At 39.3% G+C, this 10,638-nt stretch overlaps 1 protein-coding gene across 5 annotated transcripts in view; it reads left to right on the top strand.

The window, feature by feature from the left end:
* The window catches only part of LOC109423369 (dnaJ homolog subfamily C member 5 homolog), a 35,256-nt gene that overhangs the window by 9,881 nt on the left and 14,737 nt on the right, over positions 1–10,638 (top strand). The window contains exons 2-7 of one of the 5 annotated variants that reach the window (XM_062854276.1): positions 2,938–3,076; positions 3,142–3,294; positions 3,362–3,496; positions 7,104–7,175; positions 9,905–10,109; positions 10,446–10,501. In XM_062854276.1, coding sequence (XP_062710260.1) covers positions 2,938–3,076; positions 3,142–3,294; positions 3,362–3,496; positions 7,104–7,175; positions 9,905–10,109; positions 10,446–10,453 — 712 coding nt within the window. In that variant the 3' untranslated portion in view covers positions 10,454–10,501. Of the gene's footprint in view, positions 1–2,937; positions 3,077–3,141; positions 3,295–3,361; positions 3,497–7,103; positions 7,176–8,812; positions 9,142–9,904; positions 10,110–10,443; positions 10,502–10,638 lie in introns of those variants that run through there. The other 4 variants (XM_062854278.1, XM_062854275.1, XM_062854277.1 and 1 more) reach the window with 4 other exon arrangements.

Consider the following 10,638-nt stretch of genomic DNA (forward strand, 5'->3'; position numbering starts at 1 on the left):
TTCCATTGATTACACTTACAAGGTGTAAGCATGCACACCCCGAACTTCCTTTAATCTCAACAACATTGTTGAACTGATTTTTAATTGGCTCTTGTTGATTGCAATTATGTCGTCTTTTTACTTTCTTCGTGCATTGATTTTGGTTTGCTTTGTTTCACTACACATTAGCAAGTCAGATTTTCGTCCTTTCGTCAATGGAACCCCCGAAGACCTTGCTCTCTGCGAGTGATAAGTAGAAACGTGACATCATCTTGAACAGTCACACTGACTTTGGACACTGCCCTTCGACGTCTCTTTTCGTATATGGCTTGTATGAATGTAGTATAGGCAGGCATAAAGCTTATTCTTATCGTGAGAACTGTTTTGTAAAGACAACGTCCAATAAGTTACCACGAGGGAGGAGTGACTAACGTTTTTGTTTGACAATCATGCACGGTAAAAAATCTGCACTGTGATATGAACTGATTTGCACTTAAATTTGCACTACTGTTCAATCAGTTTGTTATCAATTACATATCATTTGACAAAGACCATCCAATGCCTCTTCAATTTTAATGAAACATCACATCAATTCGTTGTTGACAATGTTTTGATTTCAAAACTAGAATTAAAAAAAATATGTTCAGCCGCAGCCAGATTCGATACCAGGACGTTCAGAGTCCCGATCAACTGTTTTACCACTACACTACTTTACGTCTGTTGGAACGGTGTGAATCAAAGCGAAGCACTTTCTACCACCTTTCATCTATATTTACTTTCATGGCCAAAACAGTCATTACCAAATCAGCAGCTTTTCACTTTGGATCGTATTGCTTTTTACAGTAGTGCAAATCGAAGGGATTTTCAGTTGATTTCTCCGGTGGGTTTGTTTTGGTCCTCAAATCAACACTGACAGCATTGCGATCTCAAAGGAAAAGCATTTCTGATCATGTTGATTAGGACATTGAATAGTTAAGGGATTTTTCCCTTACATCGAGCGTGCAGAGTTTTTACCGTGTGGTGTATCTTCGGTTCGTTCATTGAGTGTGCAACAAATGGATTCGTATATGGTGGAGCAGACTTTCCAGGAAAATATCGTAAATAGGATTTGTAAATAAATAATAATGTGTGTGGTTATTGGTGAAGGCGAACTTTTTAATCAATCGAATTTGGTAAATGATAGGAACGGTTCATATTTGGAAGAGAGAAAGTCTTCAGCGAATACAATAAAAAAAAGTTTTACAAATTGCAGATGTGAATCAAAAGACTTGCTACCGTGAGGTCGCCATTCACCGCTCATTTTGGGTCAATCATACAAAAATGGTCAGATGTTAGTAAAGTATCGTAACAAAAGTGACTGTAACATGCTGCCACATTTAAAAACTTTCATTTCACCATGTTTTTATGTGGGTGTACCTGAAATCACGTTCTCAAAAAATATTTCTCACACTGCGCTGCAGGACAACTGGGGAACTGTTCAGGGCAAACAGCGGAAAAAATATCAAACAGGTAAAACCCGTTAAAGATTCCATTTTGACAAAACAGGATGAACTGAACGTCATGAATCATCAATACTTTGGTAAATAAAAGTGTTTTTGTTTTTATAAATGAATAGTTTCTGTGATTCCATGAAAAAATAATCTAGTGAGCGGTGAATGGATCCATTATGAGCGGTGAATGGATGCATGAGCGGTAATAGGAGCCAAGAGATTACACATTTGAATTTTCATTCTTTCGACTGTAAACATATTTTTTGCAACTTCTCATCGTAATAGGCCATTTTACCTGACGCAAATCTGCCAGGAAAAATCCTACTTTCCCACACCAAATTAACAGTGCTGTAATGGTTCATTACAGCACTGATTTGCGTTGCGTAATGAACCATTACAGCACTGTTTTTAGTTTTAATCAACTTATTGATGCTTTCCGGACGCAGGTTTGAGAAATTGTGACAACTGTACTGTATAACCTGCTATGATCAGACTTCCTTAATCATGGCTATGAACATCAGTGTGCAGTCTGATGAAACAGTTTTGTTAAAAACTATCCTCAAGTGGTAATTTATGAAGTTGCAAAAAACGTTGTACGCAACTCGGTGCAGAACTCGATTTTTACAGCACTCGTCGTAATTATCCAACTCGGCAAGCCTCGTTGGATAAATGTACAACTCGTGCTGTAAAAATCTTCATTCTGCACCTTGTTGCGTAAACTACTATTACAATCGTTTTATATTTTTTCTATAATAACAACATAATTGTTGAGTTGTTAACGTAAATTAAAGTGCAATATTTGCAAACGTCGATTTTTAATGTTATATACTTTACGAAAATGCCGTTAAATGAGCGGTGAATGGCGACCTCACCATTAGTCAAGACTTTTTTTACAGATCATCTAGACATTTAACAGATTTATTTTTATTTTTGTTTTGGAATTGCTCTAAGAAAAACCCTAAATTGTTTTTCTCTGGAATTTCCTAGGAATTTTTTCGGGGATCTATCTAAAACCTTCTTGAAAGAATTTGTTTAGAAATATCTCCAAAGAATCTTCAGGAATTCCTCTTAGGAATTTCTTCTAGTTTTTTTTCAGCAATACAGAGCAATACCTTCAGCGATTCCTTTAATAACAGCCATATGAATTTCTTTATCTTTCTTCTAAAACATCTTAAGGGATTTTTTCAGAAAGAAACCTATGGGCTCAGATGTACTGCGGGGGTGAAGAATTTATACCTACAGCTGAAGTGGTAAATACGCGGGTATTCAACAAAATTATACTGAGTGGACCGGAAGAGACTCCCGGTCGGACTAGATAGTTCTCGTAAAGGATACCTATATCCGTGGTACCAAAAATACGACTTCCTAGTGCATACATGAATGAATACCCATTTCACCCCCCCTTATAATTTGTAATCCTTGAACAAAATAAATATGTACTGAAAACGGTTTCCGTCCTTCCTTCCAGCACGGCCGGCGACACATTGTACCAGACACTAGGTTTGCCAAAAACAGCCACAGCAGATGACATCAAGAAAACGTACCGGAAACTTGCCCTCAAATACCACCCCGATAAGAACCCCAACAATCCAGATGCAGCGGAAAAGGTTTGTCCCACCACGTTCAGTGAACTCCAGAAGAAGAATCATCCTTGTTTTTCCTCAAATTTCAGTTCAAAGAGGTGAACCGGGCACATTCCATCCTCAGTGATCTAACCAAGCGGAACATCTACGACAACTACGGTTCCCTGGGGCTGTACATCGCCGAACAGTTTGGCGAGGAGAATGTCAACGCATACTTCATGGTCACGTCGCCGACGTGCAAGGTAAGCTACCCTTGCTCAACACTACCGGAGACATCTTCTGACCATTTTCCTCTGAACGTCGTTTTAGGCAATCTTCCTGATTTGCGGTATCATCACCGGTTGCTACTGCTGCTGTTGTTGCTGTTGCTGCTGTAACTTCTGCTGCGGCAAGTACAAGCCACCGCACCCGGCGGACCAGTCCGGAGATTACCACCACCTGCACGTGAGTAGACCCGGTGCAGGGGGATAGCAAAGAGTTCCCCCCCTTAATGCTAGGCTTGATGGAGTGTTGTGTATAGAGTGTGTTTCACTTATAGTGTGTTGTGTGGGATTTTGAAATTTGAGGCACTGAATTCCACTGAAACGCGCTGCTCGGAGTTTGTGCTATCTAACGCTTTTCAACACTGATTTGTTACGCGCTCGCCGCGCCGCCGCCGCCGGTTCGATTAGTTTCCGATGCCGCGGGCGTGTGCGATAAGAAATATACCTGTGATAAGGGCCAGAACTGATCAAAGTTACGACACTGGCTCGTTTCTATCCGGTGCCCGTCTGATAATCGCGCTGCTTGTTGAGATATTGTGTATTGCTTAATTTATATAACTTCTAGAGATATTATTCTGTTTTATATGAAGCTTAGGATAACAATGTTGTATCTAGAAAATACCAAGGATTTACTCGGTATTGGAAATCTGCGTCTGCAAGGTTCACTGGGTTCGGTTTTTTTTTTTCTGTTCGGGTGAGCCACTGCGACCAGTATTTAGATCTTTTGTGGCATTACCCGTATCCTTAGTATTTAGTGCATGTCGTACTACTCCATTGTCATTGAGAGGCAATGAAGCATCGATTTCTGTACAGTTCCTCTTTTGTTATCCCAGAGGTGCAAGAAATAGATTGCGATAAAAAGGTCCCGTTATCATAGAGATTTAAATCCCAGTGAAAGAGCGCCCCTAATCAAACACAATCTATTTTAATTCTGAGAAAAACAAAACGGTGGTACTGATATTTATCCATGCATCGGAACTCTAGCCCCATCCATGTCTTGCTTCTAGTTTAGTCCCAGGACAACAAAGAAAAACCCGGGACTTTAGGCTAGTTGCAAAACTCTGTCATATTAGAGAATGTGTTCTACAATAAGAATGCACGTGAGTCCTTGAATTACCAGAACTAACAGTCCTTGATAGGTTAGTACGCAGTTAGATACGTATAGCATGTTTGTTTTCCTAACGTCAAGTGTAGTCTCGGGTGGGCAAATTCCGATTCTTTAACTATCAGTAAGGCAGAATAAATGCAATTTTAGAAACTGTCAAAAGTAACAAGGACTTTGTACCATGAATCCTTATTACCAAAACACATTACCCCAACTTGACAAACCGGATGTCACTAGGGTTCGGTTTGGTAGATCTTGAACCGTAACGCAACACATAAGGGCGATCTACCTACGTTACGGGCTCCGTTAAAGATCGAGCATATTTTAAACCCCCTCAACCATTCATCCATCAGCACGGGTCGCCTGACACCTTGGATTGGGGTTCCCTGTTTGGTGGACTTTTACCCCCGGAACAAGTGGTCCGTAGTGTTTTTCTTAGCCAATTGAGACAACCGCTACCGACACTACACAGCTATCTAGGCTGATCGGGAAAAGAAGTTAACATTGATGGTTAACTTCTAGACGAGCGCGTTCAGCCAGGGTTCGGTTTATATATTTATTTCTGTGTCTTCCAACTATTATTGCTCTGGATTTCTTCGCATGTGTTATCTATATGGTTCTTGGAGTTTTTTTTTCAATATTTTGATACGAAAAAGTGAGTCCACTGTCCAACATGTATTCGGAAAAGAAACATAGGGTCATTTGTGTCACATGTGTTAGTGCCGTTATCGAGTGCATTACTTTTTAGTACCTATTTTTACCAATTTTCAACAAAAACCGTCGCATATTACTGAAGTTCCAAGATACACACGTTCTTTTACTGTTTCAAATTTATATCTACCTAACAAAACTTCGCTAACTGTCAGTTATCCCATAGTGGTAACCACGTTCAACTGGATGTCGACCCATCAAGCTTTCAATCGAATCACACTAATCTGTTTCGTTTGAAAACCATGTCTTTTTCTTTAAAAACGTGTTTCCTTTTAATAAATGATACGCCGCTTTGGAATCAATAAACAGATGGCGAGTCTCCAGTTGGCCTCGCACTGAAGGGTTTGTATTACCAATCTCGAGAAAACTAGTTCGATTCCTTCCCGTTCCGGTTAGAAAAGTTTTTCGACTTCTTGGGCAATAATACCTTGTTCAAAGAAAGTCCTTCAATCAGTGACTGTGAATGTACTCAAAGAACACAAAGTTGAAGAGAGACTGGCCTAGTTCGAACGGGATCTCGTCCTTTTTTTGTCTTTATTAATGAGATTTTCAGTGCTAGGCTCGTTTATCTCCGATCTCGTCCGTCACAGAAGCCTTACCGTCTCTTTAAACTCAACTAGTGTTGGAACACCTTGACCGTCATCGGTCTTGTTAATCTATGTTTTCTCTACGATCAGGAAAGAGTAACAAAACTATAACCGACGGTGTTGTTATTTTGAAAAATTTATGGGAATCCTTGTAGAGATTTTATTTGATGGCAACTTGGGCAACTTGGGGAAATTATTCGAAGGATCCGGGGAGATATACTTTAAGTATCCTTGAATAAATAGCTTGGAGAGATTTGTGAAGATATTCCTACAGGAAGAGTTCCAAAATTTACCTAGAGGAATTCTTAAAGGAGTTGCTAAAGGAATTCTTGAAAAAAGTTCTGAAATTCCTGTGAGGATTCTTGCAGAAATCCTTGAAGAAAATTCTAAAGGAAACCTTGGAGGATTGTATAGGGAATACTTGAAATAATGTATTGTCCAAGTCTTTGGGAGCGTTCCAAAAGAAATCATTGAAGGAATTCTTCGAAGAAAATCTAGAGGAATCCCTGAAAGAAATCTCAGAGGAAACAACTCTTGCAACAATTCCTAGGAAGACATAACGGACACTGGCCGTGCAGCTTGTGCCGTGCACCATTGAGAGTTGCATAAAACCTCCACATATTGTTCCGATCCGATGATATGCATTGAAATTAACCTCAAGTATGGCCTCCAAGACATTTTGATGCTTTAAGTTTTATGACCCTAGAATCACAGATCTCTGTGCTTGAATTTACAATAAGGGCGTCATAATAACTTGAAACTGGATTTGTCAATTATATATAAAACAATACTTATATCTAGCAATACAGTAAGAACAGTATGAACGGATGAACTTTCTAGATTTCAATTGAAATACGCATTGAAACCAATCAAAGATAACTATTATATGGAAACATTGATGACACTCAATTAATATCCATAATGGAGAACATAAGTCACAGGATCAATTCATAACTGTTACTAATATAATAACAAAGAACTCATAGATACCACATGCGAACATTGAATGCATTATCTTTTGTTTTATTATTTCATAGCAAGCTCGAGACCAAATTTACACCAAGAACCTTCAATTGGTAAAACTCGCTTTCCTCACAGGCACGTTTCTCATCAAATCCTTCTCCCAATATCCTTCCCTACAATATTGCAATTAGTTTTGAAATTATAGCACCTGCGTTTCAGTTATTACCCAACGCAATCACCTTCCCCTGTATTGTGCACGCCCAGTTTAGGAGAACACCACAACCGAACGGGAATCCACACACACCACCGAGCAACACCGCATATTCCCACATCTCTAGGTCTACTTCTCTATCACTGTTTTTTTTTTCTGCATCTTTTTTTCTTTCACATATCCTCTTCGAAACTGTTGATAACTTATTTAGAGGGACGGTGGTGCCAGTAGTAGTGCCAACGCAGGTGATCGACCAATAGTTACCGAACAGCCCACGCGAAACGTATGTATTCTTGGTTTTACTTATATTTATTAACCTATTATTTATGCATCCCTACATCTTCATTCATCATCCTCATCAGCACCACGCGTACCTACTCACGTTTCACCGGTACGGGAATGATCCCACGAGTGACTTTCGATCTTGTTTGCGCCTACATAGTAAAGTTGTAGAAACTTAAATTTCTTGAGTTGGTGCTCACGTAAGAACTTTTATCACATTCACGGAACACAGTCATTATTATTTATAATCTGGCGGATAGATGTATTGTATTTTGAGGGAGTTTTGACATGAGGGCAGTATTGTAACCTAAAGATGATAAAGTAATGTTCTGAATACACAAAGGCAGTCGAAAGTTTGAACTTTTTATATTATTGCCAGTATTCTTGGTTAGATATTCCAGTTGCAGGTTTCAGGATCTTCTTTTCGCCAGACTGTATATATAGTGACTGTACAGAACGCGACACGAGAACAGACATAACACGTATTGTTCTTACACACGATTTAAAGGGTTTTAAATTTGTCTTTTTAGTCGACCTATTTTGGGCTCGATGTAGCCCATCGATGGGACGATGTCCGACTAATTGCGTAGAGTCGCTCACACATATTCACATGAACAGTTTTATGTATTTTCAGCTTTGTCCAATGGATGAGTGGTGACAATATTGGCGCATCGGCTTCATTTATCAGCTGTAGCAGAATTTGTGGATAACATTATCCGGAAACACGAACGGAAGAAGCACAGAAGCAATGCAACAACATCACATCCCGAAACAAAAGAAGCCCGGAGGGTCAGCCTGCATTTTCTGCCCAAATTGACAAATTCGGTTCAGGACACTCTGGATCATCATGGACTTCACGTTGTGTACAAAAGCCAAAATACAAATTCCAACGAATTGCAAAGGATATGTTGTGCAATCTTAAGGATAAGATTCCGACCGACTGAAGAAAAATCAGTAATCTACCAAATTCCCTGTAAAGAATGCGCAGCCGTGTATGTCGGACAAACTCGCCTTAAATTGGAAATTAACCTGCGTGAACTAAAAAATGCGGTGGAGAATGGCAGGCTAAACGAATCATGTGTAGCAGTACATGCATTGACTAAACTAAAGAACACACAGTTTATTGAGAGCAAGCAAAACTGTTTGAAAATGTATGAAAAACACCACATCGGAATGCTTGAGAATCAATGTTCATCGCCACTACTGATTCTCCACTGATGAATGAAGATGATGCGCCAATATTGTTACTACTCTTCCGTTTGACGAAGCTGAAAATACAGTAAACATTTTATCTCCTCTTGACGTATACTGTCTAAAGTATGAATACTACCTGTTGTGTCCGTTCTCGTGTCGCGTCCCGCGGGTGAAATTCAATACATTTAAGGGTTCTTCATTAGGATCAAATTGCATCGCAAGTGATGACATCTGTTAGTCAAGTCTGCGTACGAGTAGAGTTCAATTTCGTCCACCAGGTGTCATCAGTAGGCTCATAAACATTAACGTCCATCTCTTAGTAGCACTTCATATCGATCGTACTCATGTCTAACACTACCGTAACCATCTAACATCGAATCGCCTGCGCTAACTCATGGTATTTTTTTCTTTCTTTCTTATTTTTCTGTATCTTTTTTTACTTAGACGGAAACGGTTTGAGTTTGTGAGCCCAGTATTTGAGAGAAAGTTAAGAACGATGACGGAAGGAAGAAAACCTATTCCTTTATTTTTTGCTAACCAAAGTAGATGGGAAGACACTTGAATAAATGCCATAAACTGAATTTTTGTCACGTTTTGGAAAGTTAGAGTGTAACACCGAAAGCTTATTGTTTAGTTATTTGATTTAGTTACTCATAGATTTTCTTATTCTGTACGTTTTTCATAGTTGTTTTCTCCTAATTTTGACAGACGTGTTTCTGTAAGTCTTAACTGTTCTGAAACGGATGGCAATTCAATAAAAGTATTACACGAAACAGTTCGTTTTATTTTTCTTCGCCGAAACCGGAAACATTTCAAATTTAATGCAGGTACTGTAGGTGGTTTTGATTTATGGCGGTTTGCTAGAAGTACTGTGTTGCTATTAACAGATTCTATATCCACAAAAGGATACTTGAACAGACGGTGCTGTAGGGAAGCTATATAGTATTGCTTTGGGTTGGTGCTTTTTTGTTCTAAATCCCTGTATGTGATACGTGCCCTTGCTTTGAGATTGATTCGTTTTCAGAAATGATGTCATGATGTCATGATATTTTTTCTATAAAAAATGGCATCATACTCACTTGCAGAAATGGGAACATTCACTTGCAAGAAGGTACATTCACTTGTTGTCAATTCGCTTCGGAAACATCATATCAAAATGCAATTTATGGAAGACTTTCATGTTAGTTTTATCGGAAACTTAGGTGAACAATGTAATAAATTAGTGCCAATAGAAAGCATCGGAGGCATTCACCTCGTAGAGAGGTGCTTTCATAGCTTTCTCGCGACTTTGATAAGCATGTGCGAATCTTACATTATTCAACAAACTTTTAGATAAAACTACAACGTTAATGCCTTCCTTGTTTTTGGACAGTATGTTTCTCAAATGAGATAATAGCAAGTGAATTTAACTCATTGCCTGTGAATGTTCCCATCCCTGCTCACTTGTTCTGAAAACGACATCTGAAACGTGCGGTGTGCCCACCTTTCCCAAGTATGATCGCTTAATACCAATACTTCCAACCGTTACTTTTTCAGGAGGATCTAGCAGATTTGGATGAAAACGGTGGTGGTGGTGGTGCTCCGGTGACGTCACAGCCCATGGCTGGCCAAGCCCAGGGCGCCGGAATGCCGGTGTTTGCGATGCCACCGCCGTCCTCGAACCCGACCAATCCGTTCACGGGAGCGGCGGCCACCGAGAGTACAGGCCTCAACAGTGGAAATCAGCCGGTCTACACGCCAGGTAACTATTAGACTGTTTATTCGTAGATTGCAACATGGAAATCAAAGAAGCTGACACTAGAACTAGTAGGGAAAGAATCTAAATGATTCTTAGACCACTCAAGGCCCTCTTAAGTCTTCGAATCCGGATAGATGGATGATGAAGACCGTCAGTGTAACTTTGTAGGCATTAAAATGCACCAATCCTGTCAAATCATGATCTTGACCACTGTACAGTGTTGCTTATGTTCCATTACCACAGTGTTTCTAGTGTCGGTCTGCTTTAATTTCCAAAGAAATTAAAAAAAAATGTTCCAATAACGATCTTAAAATATTCCCAATATTCACCGCGAAAAAGGTCATTAAAAGTTCAACCCGGATGATATCATCTTGAGATGCGAAACCAAATTAATGGTAAATTGATTGATATTCACTCTCAAAAGTTTGTTGGTTTCTAGCATTTTTTTCTTCTTTTTGTGAATTACATTTCATTAATGAAATTCTGTTAAATTACATTTTTCGTATCTACACTAGATTTACAAATACGTTTC

The sequence above is a fragment of the Aedes albopictus genome, chromosome 2, assembly GCF_035046485.1.
Source record: "Aedes albopictus strain Foshan chromosome 2, AalbF5, whole genome shotgun sequence".
NCBI lineage: Eukaryota > Metazoa > Arthropoda > Insecta > Diptera > Culicidae > Aedes > Aedes albopictus.